The 17,094-nt window shown below is 38.1% G+C and overlaps 2 protein-coding genes across 5 annotated transcripts; both read right to left on the bottom strand.

Annotated features, from left to right (window-relative positions):
* Positions 1-466: 466 nt before the first annotated feature.
* mtdha (metadherin a) lies at positions 467-10,252 on the bottom strand. 4 transcript variants are annotated; one of them, XM_062435570.1, is made up of 11 exons: positions 9,887-10,252; positions 7,475-7,573; positions 7,240-7,351; positions 6,791-6,958; positions 6,187-6,399; positions 4,579-4,659; positions 4,314-4,385; positions 3,953-4,080; positions 3,577-3,687; positions 3,371-3,461; positions 467-3,184 (listed from the first exon to the last, which is right to left on the bottom strand). In XM_062435570.1, the coding sequence occupies exons 1-11, from the start codon at positions 10,217-10,219 to the stop codon at positions 3,117-3,119; spliced, it is 1,476 nt and encodes a 491-aa protein (XP_062291554.1). In that variant the 5' UTR covers positions 10,220-10,252; the 3' UTR covers positions 467-3,116. The 4 variants fall into 4 exon arrangements, with proteins under 4 accessions (XP_062291554.1, XP_062291557.1, XP_062291556.1 ...); XM_062435573.1 differs by having other exon boundaries at positions 3,953-4,068; XM_062435572.1 differs by having other exon boundaries at positions 4,579-4,656.
* A 524-nt stretch (positions 10,253-10,776) lies between these two features.
* Positions 10,777-16,870, bottom strand: rrm2b (ribonucleotide reductase M2 b). The gene is made up of 9 exons (XM_062435574.1): positions 16,716-16,870; positions 15,483-15,647; positions 14,883-14,999; positions 14,337-14,470; positions 12,757-12,851; positions 12,503-12,636; positions 11,869-11,973; positions 11,610-11,723; positions 10,777-11,349 (listed from the first exon to the last, which is right to left on the bottom strand). Exons 1-9 carry the CDS (start codon positions 16,761-16,763, stop codon positions 11,197-11,199), a joined length of 1,065 nt encoding a protein of 354 aa, XP_062291558.1. The 5' UTR covers positions 16,764-16,870; the 3' UTR covers positions 10,777-11,196.
* Positions 16,871-17,094: the final 224 nt, after the last annotated feature.

Raw genomic sequence — 17,094 nt, 5'->3', positions numbered from 1 at the left:
CTTTGTTTTGCTCAATTCCTGGATGCCTGTGGGATCGTTATTAGGTTATTTGATCCCATACACTCAACAATTGAGCCAAAATAGCCTGAAATTACTGTTCAACATAACTTAAGACTACACCAAATACATAAAAATATGTCTGAAGGTATTTATTTGTTTCTGACTCTGAAAAAGTGGGAAAAACTAACATTCCCCAAAGCTACTCATCTCTGAACTTTCTCTTTAACAAAATCACCCACATCTAGGCTTTTCTGTGTGGTCTCCTTTGGATAACTTACATAATATTTTTCACTCTCATTCATTGAGTCTCCCCTGAAACAGTTTGGAGACCCCCTGGGAAGACTTTCCTCCCACTTTGAAAACCCCAGTTTTAAGTCAAAATTAAAGAATAGGCTTTCATCTCTAAGAAGAAAAAAATTCAATAGTTTCAGTTTCCCCAAAGAGACAAAAACAGAATACTACAAAGTGATATCAAGCATTTCTTATTTATTTTTCATTTTCGACATAGAAATATCATTTGAATCTCCTCAATAAAGAAAATCATTCACAAAACCATTTCCTAGTGACACAGTATATAAATACATTGATTGAAATCATCTTAAATCATCAGTAAAAATCAAATGAAGAAAAAAAAAGGCGTCTGCTGCCACAGCAACATTTCATTTTTGTTCTTTATGATCTATCAGGTCTACCAACAACTATGTACCATCACCAGCTGATCAACACCGTGATGCATTAATAAGGCTCATTAGCCGACCAACAACAGTCCTGTTTGTCTCCACTCAATCGGCTGCCCCACAGAAAAACTGCAATATGTCTCCGATCACAGTATATATACATTGAGTGGTACTCCAGGACCAAGTACTTACAGTTAAAGCAAGAGATCGCTCGTTTTAATTTCATGTACACAAAGTACTATTATCAAAGTCATGCAAGATTAAATTAATTCTGACATCAAAACTTGCAATTGGATGAAAACTATAAAAAAGATTCGCAAATGCACTTTCTATACAACTACAGGTTAAGGCAATGGAATTAATTGTAAAAACGTTGAGTCAATTAAATTCCTGTATGTATTATACTGTGTGTGTGTGTGTGTGTGTGTGCGCATGTGTGTGTTGTTCAAAAATCAACGGACGTGGAATTAAAGCTGCTCAAATATCTGTCTCTATGTATGTCTTCAATCTCAATTTATGTCCAAAAGAACTTTTTTTCCCCTCCTCCATCATAAATCCTGGAAGTCAGTCACAAACCAAAAGGTACACGTTTAACATTCAGCAAAAAGGTAGAAAAAACAATTAATCTACATTTAAAAAAAAAAAAAAAGGAACTCAATACAGCCTTTTGCACAGTGCAATCACAGAACTGGAAAAAAGCCCTTACAATCTGTACATAATGGCATGGCTTTTTCTAGCACAAGAAAAAAAGAGAGAAAGGGTTTTTTTAAAAATCATGTAGAGTGCAGAAGGAACCATAAATGTCTCTAGAAAAATCAATGCACAGTCTAGTCTGATAAGAACAAACATACTCAGACAGATAAAAGTCAAGGGGGCAATACTTAAATAGTGCTACTGCATTCCCACTGCTGCTTAACTTCACATTACAGCACCTCCTGGTGGTCCAACTCTGTTACTGTGCTCTCTACGTAACACTTATCAACAGTCCCCAGTGTGAGTCCAGGATCAGGATTTTTTTATGTCCAAATTCCAAATATAGCTGTGAAAAAAAAAATTCATCTCATCCAAAATAAACTTTTCTGCTGTTCATCTGTAAACCCAAAGTTTTTTATCGTCATAGTTTCAACAAAATATGGCTAAATACTCTTTCTTTCCCTCTATAAACTCAAGAGGATCAATATTTTGACAAAACTATGAATGTTTGGAACATGTGATCGTATAGATGGAAAGCAGGAAGGTGGATTTCACAGCAGTAAAGGTTGTAAGGAGGACACTTAGTTCGCTGCGGTGAAACCTTGTCATCACTGTTATTGACATGTACTTCAACCTAACCACAGCTGTCATTCCGCTAGGGGGCCGACAGGAAGTAAATGTTTGATGTTGAGTGTTTGTACGGTTAAGTTTGAGTCTATTTTACACTCTCATATGTCATAGGTACAGTTTGTCCATCGAGGCTGTGCGATGATATCTTCACAGAGCGACTACACCAGAAGAAATGTGGCACAAATATAAAAAGATATAAACTCACTGTGTCAAGCAAAAATTGATTTTGAAGTTCAACTGAAACTGAAACGAGGCCTCGGCAGTCTGACATATTTGTCTTGACAGTCACATGTAGGTTATCGCTGATGTTTTGTCCCAGCAACAAACCTACATGTGACTAATGGGACGTATTATTCCGCCGCAGCTCAGCGGGGAAACACAAAGAGGGAACAAAAAAGACAATCAAATAATAACCATCAGTGTGTCCCACATTAACTTCGCTAAATGAACTTCAGAGTGCATTTTTGCACAAAACCAGGATTTTAGATTTTTCACCCTCATTTTTTACATTACAGTTGCTCTATGACTATCATTTCACAGCCTTGAGTGTACATATGGTATGTGAGTGTTGTGTGAACTGATCTGAGACCAGCACTCATATGCAACGTGCTCTTACACATTTCAGTAATTCATATAAGGACGGCCGGCAGCATTGTAAACAAAAAAAAAGTGCAACATTCTGGGGGAGCAAAAAATATGCGTTTTTCTTGGAAATTAAAATTTTCTTATAGCAAAAAATAAAAAATGAATAAAACCCGTTTTCTATTTTTGGGTTAAAATTGATGAACAAACAACTCTTGGAGGGAAAAAAACCCTTTTGATGCCATTTAAAATATGAACATAAACATGTACCTCCACTGCTCTCCTGAAACTCCACTCTTGTTTGCAGTGTAGCAAATAGTGCAAATTAGGTAAGATTTAAGTCCATAGGACCACATTTCATTGTTTTATTTAGTCAAGCAGGTTGATATTTGCTGCTTGTTTTCTTTTTTTTTTTTCTTCCGGTAATTGATAAACTGTTAACGTATCTCAGAAAGAAACTGTACCTGGTAATTATTGCATGTGACACTTTTAACAATCATTTGCATAAGTTTTGTGTAGACCTGTGATGTGACTTCATGTTTCCCTTCTGACCTTTTTCTTTTGGGACGGCTTCGGAGGCTCCACAACCTGCTCAGACTTCTCTGAAAGTTGATGAAAGAAGAATAACAGAAAATAAGATGGACATAAATTACAGTATGTGCTTTAAAGAAATGCATGCATAAGGAGAGAGATTGAACAGTTATTAGTAGCTAGTTAATTAGACATTTAAGACATTTTTGCCTCGCCGTGAGGGAACACAGCTTCAAAGTCAGGACAGTTTAACCTACTCTGAGAGGAGGATATGCTGGGATTCTGCTTTTTGGAGGCTGGCGCAGGAAGCTCTTGGGGCTTGGGTACCTGGGGCACGGTGCTCGCCGTCTAAAATCAAACAAATGCAATAACATTACCAGAACAAAGAAAGCAGATACTTTCTTTTGATGTGAAAATTTACAAATAAATACAAATGTGACAGCTTGATGGTTTTTTTTCTTACCTGAGCCTCAGATGCAGCCTCTTCTTCTGTTTTCTTTTTCTTTCTTCTCCTCTTCTTGGATTTGGCTGCTCCCCCGGCAGGATCTTCGGAGTCCTTCTCATCCTCTGATACCTGCGATAACAAAAACAGAGGTTCAGACTGGTTGAGAATTAGGAAGACTAAATTCTGGTAACAGTGAATTTCATAGCAGGATTGACACAAAAATAAATATATTAATTACTCAAGAGGGTTAAAAGCATTCTGTTGCAGATTTGTATCATTTGGCAAGATTTCCAGGCCTTGCCTAACAATAAGGATAATTTTCAGAAAACAGAATTAAACAGCCATGTGGGGACTTTGAAGATAAAGTAACCGGCCCTGTGAGCGTCAGTCAGACCTTGCTAGGGGCGGGCTGCTCCTTCAGGGGAGGGGCTGGTGTCGCCAACACGGGAGGCTCTTCATAGTTTCCCCAGTGCTCCGATGGGGCATTCCAGTCGGAGCTGGGGTCCACTGCTGCCACCCCATCTTAACAATTAATATCAAAAGGATTTTAATTAGATACAAAAAAAGTTGCAAATGTATATGTATCTCTCTGAGTGGGTACTTTTTGATATAATAAAGTGTGTATTCAGCTTTAAGAAAAAAGAGAAGAAGAAGTTGCAGAGAGAGAAGAACGAGCAGAAGAAGAATGAGAAAGAGGAGAGGTAGAGGGAGAAGCACTTTATAGGTATGTGGAAGGAGTTTGCTGAAATACTCACTGAATCCAGACCATTCATCATCAACTTCTGGGTGTCTCGTCCACTGAAGCCCAATTGAATTTGATACTGAATCTAAGAGAGACAGAAGGCGAATAAGAGAAGGAGGAAAGTGAAATCGGTGATCAGCCATGACTATACAAATAATGGTAGCTGTTAAATTGAAGTGAAAAACTAGATAAGAAATATATTATTTGGATTACAGATATGAGAAGTAAGTCTGGTTTTTGACTGGGTGATAAAGCTGACAGTTAATCACAGCTCCAACCTGTGGTGTTTAGTCCCAGCATGGAGAACGACGCAGGGTTGATTTCAGTCTTACTTCGGCCATTGATGCCACTCCATGCTGCTGTTGTGATGATAGAGAGAGAAATATTATTGTGTTGGAGTGCAAATGGAGTAGCTCAGATTTGACATCAATAGAGAGGTTTTCAAAAAAACAACAAAAAAAAGCAATCACAAAGCTTTAATTTGTTTTTTCAGTTATTATTTCATTGTGTTAAATGTCAGAGCTGCATTGTGTTTTACAGTCAATCACATCCATCACGACAAGGAAAATAACCCCTCTTGTGTTTTTATTGAGGGTGTTTTTGCTGTTAGTTTAAATTTGGACTTTAAATGATTTACCCACCTGCTGACAGAGCCACACAAATATGTTCAGTTTTCACAATACATCAATAAAACTCCCGCTCAATTTTATTTTACCTTCACTTCTACCAAGTATAGAGCTCAGTTAAACATAGTCTTTAAAATGAATATGACCACAGTGAAATTAAACTCAAAGAATAATCTAATTGAATTGTTATTTTTATTCTTTCTTTTTGGTTTTTAAAATGGCAGTGTTTTCATGTTTTGATGTTGTTACCATAGCCTGCCTTGACTTTACCCCTGATATGAATGTGAACATCTTTAGAGCTGAAAGTCAGCACTTTAACCTCATCGTTATTGTTTCATATCAAATCCAATGTGTGGAGTAGAGCACAAACATGAAAGCCTCACGACCTTAATATTCTTCTGTGTTACATGCCACTATCTATTAGGGATGCACCGAAAATTCGGCCACTGAAAATCTTCGGCCGAAAATGGCCCAAAAGCGCATTTTCGGTTTTCGGCCGAAATACTTTTATCACCGAAACAACACGGCCGAAACAGCTAACTAAAGAGATCAGCTCCTCTGATGCATCTGTAGCAGACGTTATTCCTTTAATTGCACTAAAGTGTAGTACACTCTCTGTCAGCACACGTTTCACTGAGATCTATTTGGATCATCTGCACTTCATTGCGACTGTACTTGATCCGCGTTATAAAGATCATTACTTGGATGTGGGATTAAAGCAGCGCACACGAGAATCCGGGCCGCGATGGATGCGGAGAACCCGCTTGGAGACGGAGAAGCGCACAGCACAGGAGAAGGAGAGCAGAGCGCACTAGAGAGTGTCTGCGTGTGTGTGTTTGTGTGACTTTAAATGCAGCGCGTGAAAGTAAAGCGTCCTTATAGCTCTGTGTTGCTGCTTATTAGACCGACACCGATCGCACTCCCTGGACCGACACCAAGTGTAACAATTTTATTTTTAACTTAATTTTATATTGTGCATTGTTGTAATGTCATTGCTAAATAAATATTTTCATACTTTTGTAATTGATTTATTCTTTGAATTGCAATGCCTTGATTTTAGTGAGGTTAGTACACAGTCATAGCCATAAATGCAATGGTACTAATAATTGGCATAATAATTTATTTCGGTGTTTCGGTTTTCGGCCTTGGTTTCCTCATTTTCGGTTTTCGGTTTCGGCCAAGAATTTTCATTTCGGTGCATCCCTACTATCTATATTTATATTTGTTGTGTGAAAAGGTCTACCCAGGTCTAGGTTTTACCTTGAGTCTCCTGTCCCCAGGACTGGGGTTCAGGTTGGGTCCTGTAATGTGTATTTGTGTGGATGGCACTCCACTTAGTCCCCTCCATAGTCCCCATCTGACCGGGTATCTTCAAGGAAATGTCGGTCCACCGTCCACCATTGACTGAAGGCTCCTCTCTCCTGCTGGGTGGCTGGGAGTCACCTTTACCAGATGATCTTGAATGCAGGGACTCTGAATCAAAGAGTGGAGAAAAATACTGCTGAGAAACAATACTAGATCACATCAAGGTTGTGATAATGATGTTGTATTTAATAGCTTTTATATTTATTCCTTCATTTTTGTTTTTTAATAATTGGTGCAGTTGCTCCCCTCTGTGACCCATAGTGGTCACAAACTTGTTATAAAGCTTCCAGTCTGTAGCTTTTCTATACACTGTCAGCACCCTGATAACAAGATGCATTAAGTCCAGTGCCTACTTGCTCCGAACGTAATCTCTTTTTGATAGATTTAGATACCACTGCGATGTACTGTATGTGCAAAATTGGCAAAATATGTGACTGCGAGAGCAAAATTTCACAGGACTTTTCAGATTTTTGGTTAACGAGACCTCTGTGGGAAATACCATGGTTTCCTCTGTTCTTCTTAGTATTGGTGGGCACTGTGGCTGCAGGTGACTCCCCACGGGTCTTGGGGGTCTCCACACTTCCTGGGCTACCGGAGTCCTCAGGGCCCCTGTCCTTCCTGCGCTGCTGCTTCCTCTCCCGGTTACTGACTTTAGTCTCCCATGCACCTGGGGAACACAAAAAAACAACATCAAATGAGATGAATTAGGTGACTAAAAGCCTGCAGAGCAATGATAAAGAATTTTAGATGGTCGACGGTGGATAAAGTTTGTTTGATTATTTAACCACGAGGCCCCCTACAACAGGAAATGCTGAATAATATGTGTAAAGCCAACCACAAATGGAGGAATTAAAGTTGGTTACAATGAAACAACCTGGGGCTAGTAGCGGTTATTTTGAAAACGAGAAGTAATTGTGAAATTTCCCCTACAGCAACTGAACAGTTTACCATCATCAGGTTCCTTCCCATCGTTCGTAGACACTTTCTGGACCGGTTTCACATCTGTCTTGGTTTTCTTCTTGTTCTTTTTCACCTGCACCGGTGACTGTACCTCACGCACCTGTGGACAAACAAAAATAAATTACACTGAGGTATGGCAGTATATACCTCAGTGTAATCCCCTTTCCCCCCAAATGAACAGTTTTGGGTGCACTTCATTTTGACAGGAGCTTCTCAAACTTACCTTCTCAGTTTTGATCTGGGGGGACAATTTGGAAACCACCTCAGTAACTTGAACTTCCTCTTGAGCCACGGTCACTGGTTGTCCATTGGATTGAGTCTTCTGGCAGACGTCAGAAATCCAGGAAAAGAGAAAACAACAAATTAATAAACTCCATTCACCTTTTAACCTTCAATTTCAACATGAATCTTTAATATATAGTTTACAGATATTTCTTGTTTTTAAGGGCACACACTTTTTCATTTTTTAAAAACTATAATTTATTGTATCCAATAAATATATCCTTCATTTGGTGTTTGGGATTCTTTACATTATTGGTAACATGTACATAGGTGGTTTGGGCTGTGTCGACTGGTCCTGGACTCGTAGACTCGCAGAAGATGATCGGGAGCGTGGTGGAGCAGGGCAAGGCTTTGTCTAAGGTCCACTAAGCAGGACACAGAGGTCCTCGAATCAATCAACAACACCATATGTCCTCTCCAGGAGTTTACAGAAGCCCTCTCTGGTGAAGCGTATGTAAGCGTGCCCTACCTGAAGCCAGTCCTGATTCTCCCGAGAGCATCACTCTGGCTGGAAATGACAAGGACACAAACCTTTCTAAGGCATAAAGTCAAGAGCCCGGGGCTACAAGATAAATAGCGATGATTACGTTGATTGGCAATTGTTTTATATAACAAGCCCAATTGCTCAAAATTAAATCATACTGCACAATTTAATAGGTCTTGTCTCTGTTTTGCAGGTGAAGGGGGCTCATGTCAGCACCACAGACGCTGTGCAGCAAAGGCAGAGTCATACACTGTGATGAAGGAAGAGAAGTCATTGGGCAGCGTCTTTAAGAGCTGTGGCCCCGTCTTTCATCTACTGTGCAGCTGGAGGACGTCATGGAAGCTGAGCTGAACAGCTTCCTGATGACTTCCACCATCGATGGAGACCACCTTGCTTCTTGGAAAGTACACAGTGATGACTTCCCAAAGCTGAGGAAACTGTCTCGGAAATTCCTCTACATACGAGCCACAAGCTCATCATTAGAAAGAGTGTTTGGTGCTGGGTGACCGGTCATGTATGAAAGAGTTCATGTATGAAACCAACAACGGCTGGCATGCTGATCTCCTTAAAAAAAAAAAAACTGTGAAGGCCGCACTGAGTGTTGAGAAGAAGTAGAGATGTTGGGGAAGCATGTATTATGTATAATATAAGGTTTCTGTTATTGTTAGTAATTTTAAGGTTTTATAGCGGCAGCATTTGTGAAAAAAGAAACGTTCAGAAAAATAGCAGGTTATCAGCAAATAGATGTTTTATTTGAATATATTTAGATAATTTGTGTAACATTCATATTCCCATTTCTGTCAGTATATTTAGTGATCATTATTCTGTGATTTGTCCATTTACAAGATAAGTGCTCCATATCAGTGAATAATGTCCTGTTGAAATTGCACAGATTGTGCAATATTTACACGCTGCTCCTGAGCCACATCAGTGAATGATCAACTGATTTCAACGCCAGGGACCGTTTACTGAAAGCTCCTATTATTATTTCCTTTTGTTGTTTGTTTGGTTTTTTTTTTAAATCATAATTTATTTAACTTAACACAGTCACAGCTGTGTTGTACTGTGCTATGTGGCAGTTGTGATAAACACCATTGATATTTCTATTTTTTAAGGTTATACAGGCAGCAATCTGTGTATATTTCTGTGTATCTTAATTCAAGTGTGATATATGTTGTTTTTTGTTCATGTTCATTTAATTTAAAGTTTTTGGTAAAGTTTATTGGTATATTGTTAAATATCTCACCTATTACATATCTTTGTCACAAGTGTCTGATAACCACATTTGAGGGATCATTGGAAAATGTGTGTGTTTATGTATATATTCTGTATATAAGATTATCAGCCAATACATACATATCGGATGTTTTTACTTGAATATCGCTATCAGCTCCAAAAATCCAGTAATTCATATCTATAAGTGTTCATCCTTGCATTAAATTAAAGAGCAGATGATATTTTAATGGTATCTCAGCACGTTTTAAATCTATCACACATTAAATATTGTACTGAAGCTTGACTTTATCATAAATCAAACCCCAATATCTGACATAAAACAAATCACAATTAGATATATACACTCAAATCGTCAACCCTTTTATCAGCCAATGCTTTTAAATGTTATCTATAAAAGTAATGACCAGGTTTTATGTTTTATCTTTTATCTTTTAGCTAACAGGTTTATTTTTGTCATTTTGTAAATGGTTGATAGAAATAAGTCCCTAGATATCTTAATGTATGTTGTATAAACACTATGGGCTGTAGAGATAATGATAATTATAGATAAAATAACACAGTTTTTATGTGTAAGGAAGCTAGCACAGGAACAGTTTCGTTTAGCATGAAGTGTAACCGTGAACAATGACATACCTTTTCCTGGGTTTTCTTTCTGCTCCTTTTCTTTTGTTCTTCTGGTTTGGTAGTTTTGGCTACATGGGCCTTATCGTGCTCACTGCCTCCTCTACTGCCGCAGCCTCCGCGCTTCTTCCCGGCCAGCAGAGCTCCGCAGACGGCCGCCAGCAGCAGCCCCACCACGGCCGTGCTCAGCAGGATGACCCAGGTCGGGTACAGCTCCGGCTTCAGACCCAAATCAACCCCAAACTGAGCCCGGACATACTCTTCTCCAGAGGACAGGAGCTCTTTCAGACGACTGGAAAGCAGCTCGGCTTTCTCCAGCGCAAAGCCTCGCAGGTCTCCAGCCATGTTTGCAAACAGCTAGGAAACAAACTAGCTAGCTGTTAGCTCTCAAAGCTAACACGGAGGAGTGGCTAATTTAATCTGAGTAACTACAACCCGCAGATTTTAAGAAAAGGCCACAGCTGTAGAGGCAGGGGCGATTTTAGACCCTTTTTATACCCTAAATTTGATCTCAGCACCCCTAAAAATAAAAAAGTTTAGTAGAGATGGGACAAACACTTATGCTACAGGTTCAAATTGTTTTATACAACTTTAATTATTTTTGTGTGTTTAATGTACTTTGGATAGTTCTGTCATTAATATTGTCTTTCCCTGAGGGTTCATTAACTATCTGAGGTCTGATCCTAGAATCGCCCCTGTGTAGAGGTCAGAAAATTATCTATATTGACTATAATCATTCAGTTAAATCATGTTATATGATAAATTATATCGCACACATTTGAAATTAATGCGGCTGGCTTTGTGCTGTAAACAATACACTTCATCACTAATGCAATTCAATTACCATAGAGACCATTTTCATTTTTACAAAAGCATTTTTTATTTTGCATTAAAAATGACACTTTAAAAAAAAAACAATGCCCCACAGATGTCAGCAGCCAGAACTGCAGACTCAATCAAATCTACAGGGTTATATTATAGGTACAAAATAGATGCCCTATAACATTATTAATGTTTAAGAAAAAACTGAGGTCATGAGGTCCTAAATAGCCATAATCTAGTGATCTAGGCTTCAATTGTCTATTTCTTCTCCCATGTTTACTGCTTATAACAGAAACTAAACCTGCAACTTTCAATCCAAAAAGCAACTGAAACAATAAAGTCGTAACCTGTGAACCATAATTTATATTCAACACTGATAATATTGTAACATCATTATAATAAAGACTGCTGTGTTTTTAGTTTTTTTGGTAACAAACCATTCAAAATATAAATAAATATATGTCTAAATGTAACAAATATGTAACAGTTTCATCTTGATTTCAGAAGTCCGCATCAAGAGTGAACTGGCAGTCCATCATGCTCGACATGACTCCTAATCTCTGGTACTCGGCTACTCGTTTCTCAAAGAAGTTGGTTTTCCCCTCTAGTGAAATGGACTCCATGAAATCGAATGGATTCTCAGCATTGTAAACCTTGAATTACAAAGGAAAAAAGGTTATTTACACCGACAATAACTGTCAAACAGCATCTACTGACATATTTTAATGTAATTTACTTATTTTTTATCAAATAATATGAAAAGCATATGTCTTTATGGTTGTTTTTGAAAGGTCTGTGGCTTTTCTCAATCCTAGAGTCCACTGCTTAAACATGACAGCTCAGGATTTAATGAGAAATGACTATTTGGCCTTGATTGGCTCTCTTTTCTTTGCGTTCATTTAAAAAGTATCACCTTGGCGAGTCCGAGGTCAGCGAGAAGCCGGTCGGCCACAAACTCAATGTACTGCTTCATCAGACCAGAGTTGATTCCAATGAGATCCACTGGCAAGGCCTCTGTCAAAAACTCCTACAACACAAAACAGGAAAAGTGTATTTATTTACAGAATAGGTCTTGCCTATTGAGATTGTAATCTTTTTAAAAATATGAATGAGTGAAACAAAAGAATAGACAGTCAAGCTGCTACTGGAGACAAATCAAAACTATAGCTGACCTGCTCAATGCTGACAGCTTTGGTGATGATGTCCTTCACCCGGTCCTCTGATGGTTTCTTCACCAGGTAGCTGTACAGCAGGCAGGCGAAGTTACAGTGCAGACCCTAGGAGACACAATAATAAACATGTCAGAAAAATACTGATATAAAAAGAATAGATAAGTTTGATCAGCCATTAATTGTGTCCATCTGCACACTGTGAACATATATCCTTCCCAAACTGACTGAACAGCACTCAGATTACAGCTTCTCTGATAGTTTTTAAACTGCAAAGTGTGGCTGGAAGTGCTGAACAAAATGGCAAACACATTACATCAGTGGTATTTCGATAGTTATACAACACTGTGATCTAAGAGTTGGCTGAGTGATTTATAACTACAGGAAAAACTTGCTCAGCCAAACCCTGATGCAAGTTTGTCAAGCAACATCATCCAAGATGCACATAAAGCATAATTGACTTTAACATCTTACCTCCATGGAGCAATACTGTATTGGTTAGTGTGTTAGTGTTTTATATTTAGGCTTTGATCAATCATAAGTCATCTTCCTCTTTTGTGTACATTATATTTTGTGCCGGCTGCACTCTCTTCAACAAATTAGACAACATGTCTGTCAGTCTGTGCATTTATCTCACCTCATCCCGGCTAATCAGCTCGTTGGAGTATGTGAGACCAGGCATTAGGCCTCTCTTCTTTAGCCAATAGATGGCAGCGAATGACCCAGAGAAGAAGATGCCCTCCACTGCTGCAAAAGCCACAATTCGCTCCCCTGGAGGGCAAAAAGTCTTTGTCAAAATTTCTACTGACTCCAGATGAAAAGGAAGTTATTCTTGATGTTTCATTATATGTGATTTAAAACTTGATGTTTTGAAAGTCATGTCTTCCTTACCAAATGTGGATTGTTTGTCTTCTATCCACTGGAGGGCCCAGTCCGCTTTTCGTCTCACACAAGGCATGGTCTGTGTGGCATTGAATAAGTAGTCTCTGAAATACACACACAATACAGGATAAGTTAGTCACTTCTGGCACATATAACTACGTGTACTGATTAAATATAGAACCTCACAATTAATTAACTTATACAAAGTTTTCGCTGTCTCACACTTTTTCATGTTTTAGTGATTTACAAAAGTTTCATTGGATGTAATGAGGGTTATATCCAAATAAATTATTGATTGACAGTTGAGGTAAGGCTTGTTAAGGTCAATGATTAAACTAGTAGAGTAAAACAATAAAATATAAGTCCAAATACTTTTATAAGCAATGTACAGCTTTTCTGTTAGTCTGCTTCACACTATGCACTTCTTTAATACGTTGAATTTTACTTGATTTTATGCACTCCATTTATTCTATGTCTTAACTATGTTTATTTTACTATTACTACTATTCAACATGTACTCTATTTTATGGCAGTGGGTTTTATACTTGCTTTCATTATATTTTATTATTAGTATTATTATCAAATGATGTTTTCTCCATCTCATGTTACATGGTTGCTGAGGTCAGTGGTTGGTAGGTCTGAGCAAAAAGATTGTGGTGTATTTTTTTTAACACCCACAGCACCACAAACCCTTTTTTTTGGGGGCAGTTTAAGGTTGCACTCGTTGTACCCGTCCCACAGTGAGGTTGAACACGTGGGAGGACGTTCTGAGGTTTTATTTGGTTAATCGAGACCGGTTGTGAGTCTGTGTCCACTGGTAAAAGGGAGGTTTTCTATGCTGATTGTTTCAGAGACCGAGACGCCAATTTATGGATCGTGTACACAGGACCAAATAGTTTGACTCTGAAATCACCACCACAGAAATACTCATTGTATGTATTGCATTTTCACTTTATTTTATCTTAATTCAATTGGGTTTTATTTCCATCTTATGTTACATTAATGCCTTTTTCCACATGCTCTTACGTGAGTTTTATTTTCCATCTCATGTTAAATGGGTGTTGAGGTAATTAATGTTTTTTTAAACATGTTTTTATGTCCTTTTCGTTGTTGTTGATGTTGCAGTGAAGTGTTTGTAGATGCGGAGACCATAAAATAGTTGTCTTCCTGACCGAGGATATCAAAAGCTGCTACAGCTGGGAATGAAACAGAAATTGCCACAAAGTGGTGAAGACTTATCTTGTTATGAACAGGTGCAGGTTTTACAGTTTGAGAAGTTGTGTTATAATGGAAGCATTAGACTTTGTGTCCTTATGTACTTGCTCTGAAGCCACTGAAGCTCTGACATTTACCATCCAACCATTACAATATGTTGCAATCATGAATACTGAATTTGTAGAGAGCAACTATATTGTTGTGTTTTTGCTGGAACTGTTTTGAGTACATATTTAATTATCTGCTGTTGTACATTAGGCCAAAAAATGTCAATGAATTAAAAAAAAAAATTACACAGAAATCTGCTAATTTTAAAAAGTTAGAGTCACTGAGCCAGGAGAGGAGAGGATTAAGCAGACCAAGGGGTAACTGACCTTTCCTTCAGATCCTGAACGTAGGTGTTGATGAGCATGCTGTACATCTCTGAGTGAACAGTCTCTATAAGGATCTGGAAGCTGTAGAAGGAGCGAGCTTCAGGGATCTGCACCTCCTGGCAGAACCTCTGCACCTGTTAGATGGGACAAAAACAAATACAAAAAAACAACTTAGCACTGGCATAATATTTTATTTAAAAATACAATCTTCAGCTATCATGTTGTCAAAACTAAATTAAAGTTTCAGTGAGGTTGCGGAATGCTAAAACACCTCAAAAATTTTGTTTTGTTATATTATTTGCGAGGCAATCCATTCTGGTAGTGGCTAGAAACTTTGCCAATTTTAAAAGTGATTGTGAATGAGCCACCTGTGCTCACAGAGTTCTGTGTAATTTGGCTTCAAATACATTAAGATAAGTTGCACTAAATCTGTTTGCTACTGTGGTAGGTTACTGGCAGGTTACACATCTCATGCTCTCTGCAGAGACACACAAGGTTCATGACACCTGTTGTGACCAACTGACGTGCATCTAACCCCACTCTCACCAGATTCTCGTTCACGATACCATCACTGGCAGCAAAGAAGGCTAAGACATGGGAGATGAAGTGTTTCTCCTCAGGTTTCAAACGGTCCCAGTGTACCAGGTCTTTAGATAGGTCGACCTGAAAGACACAACAACAAGCCAAATGAAGATCGCTTTTCCAGTCATGACAAACTGTGCTTCCCTAAATAGTCTTGAAAATGTATTTGTACAAGGGTGAAAAACATATTTAATTTCTTATAGAGTAATTCAGTCACCTTTACTTGACTGAGACTGAAAAGTTAGTATTCTCTGCAAAAAAACTTGATACACATCTTTAGATGATTGTGGGTCTTCCCTGTAACCAGAGTAGATGGTAACACGCACACCACTGGCTTAGTCTCTCCTGTGGTGCAGTGGGTCATTTCCCCCGAAGATCCAATTCCAAAAAAAACAAATCAATTCCTGCACACTCTCATCACCTCTGCACCTTAACATTTCAGTCACAAGTACAGGTATCTTGTTGACACTTTTTAATAATTCAATGAAGATGTGATTAAGTATGTGCAGGAATTTACTTGTTTTCTAAATTAGTCAATGCAACTCTAAAAATGTTCACACTCACCTCCTCTACCGTCCAGAAAGAAGCTTGTGCCTGCTTGTACATCTTCCAGATGTCAGGGTACTGGATGGGAAAGATGACAAACCGTCTGGGGTTGTCTCGGAGCAAAGGTTCATCCTCTGTCTCTGAAGCATTCCTGCAGTCTGAATCTTTATCTTTACAGCCATTCTTTAAAAAGAAAAAAGTACATTCAGCACTGCTCCCAATAAACCTCGCAATATGAGTATTTTTGGCACACCATTACTCAGTTCAACCGTGCAATAAATATGTATATATTTTTATTTTTACCCTTTAAAATCCATTCAATAACAATATATAACTCAGGTATATTTGCATTCACCACAATCAATCTTGTACATAATGTTACTATATATTTTACTTTTACTACTATTGTATTTTTATCGCTTAGGTACTTATTATTTATTGTTCTTTATTCTTTCTATTGATGCTCTTTTATTTTTGGTTTCTCCACTGTGGGACTAATAAAGGAATATATTATCTTATTTCTAATTGCTGCATTATTATCCATAATTGATAGCTCTTATCCAAGTTGATGTTGTTATAACTTGTTATATTGATGTGTGTTGTTTATTCTCAATACAAATGTCTGTTTGTAGGTGTTTGGAGAGAAATTAAACGTCATCCTACTGTGCCTTCCCTGTGTAGAGCTGGGGCGACAATACATTTGAACTTGAATTGTCAGTAGTGTCCTCTTGTTACGTTTTTACGCACAGATATACATTTCTATTTTCTATTTTAAAATATTGATTATTTAACGGACTGTTCCTTTAATTACAAAACTAGGTCACTGCGCTTGCGCGTTAACCCGCATCATCCAAAACAAAGGGCATTTCACACAAACATGTACAATATTGGGTTTTTTACTTATTTAAATAAGTTGTAATCATTGCTCAAATGATCTGAGTCTATACACAGTTTTACACATTTATCTACATTTTTTATCGGAGCTCGTGTCACGTTTTCTCCGATAAAACTCCTGCATCGCTGCTAATAATTAGCTAACATGAACATACGAGGACAGGTCAGTTTAGTTATAAAATATGTAATAACCCTGAGTCATATTGCTAAAACACGACTTATACAAAAGCTCCATGTATCCAAATGTCTGTGGAGTGATGTTAACACTGACAATAATTAACGTAATGGTTATTTTTTTTACGTAACATCCCCCCTGATGTAAGATATCCACACAACAGCTGAGAGGAAAATACTCACCGACTTTCTGTGAATGTCAGACTGGTGATTTACATTCATCACATCCATTTGCAGACAGTTTTTCCAATAGTCGGTGACAGTCAGGGCAGCATTTGGCTCTTATATACAGTCAGTAACCTTTTGAGGAGCTGCGGCTCTGATGGTTAAACCCTTTAAACTCGCACTATTAAAAGGCTCTGCTCCTCTAGTGGCCATTCACAAAGTTACAGCATTACAAAACTACACACATGTTGAAAATGACTCACATTTCACTCTTTCCACTACAACGTACTCACTTATAATATTACACATCACAGTGTAGTCATGTGTGGGGGAAAAATGAGCTTGTAGGTGCCATGAATGAATTAACATAAGTATATTCTTCTAGTTGTAATAAGGT

This window comes from Scomber scombrus, chromosome 16 (assembly GCF_963691925.1).
Source record: "Scomber scombrus chromosome 16, fScoSco1.1, whole genome shotgun sequence".
NCBI lineage: Eukaryota > Metazoa > Chordata > Actinopteri > Scombriformes > Scombridae > Scomber > Scomber scombrus.
This window is presented reverse-complemented; position numbering and strand designations above follow the sequence as displayed.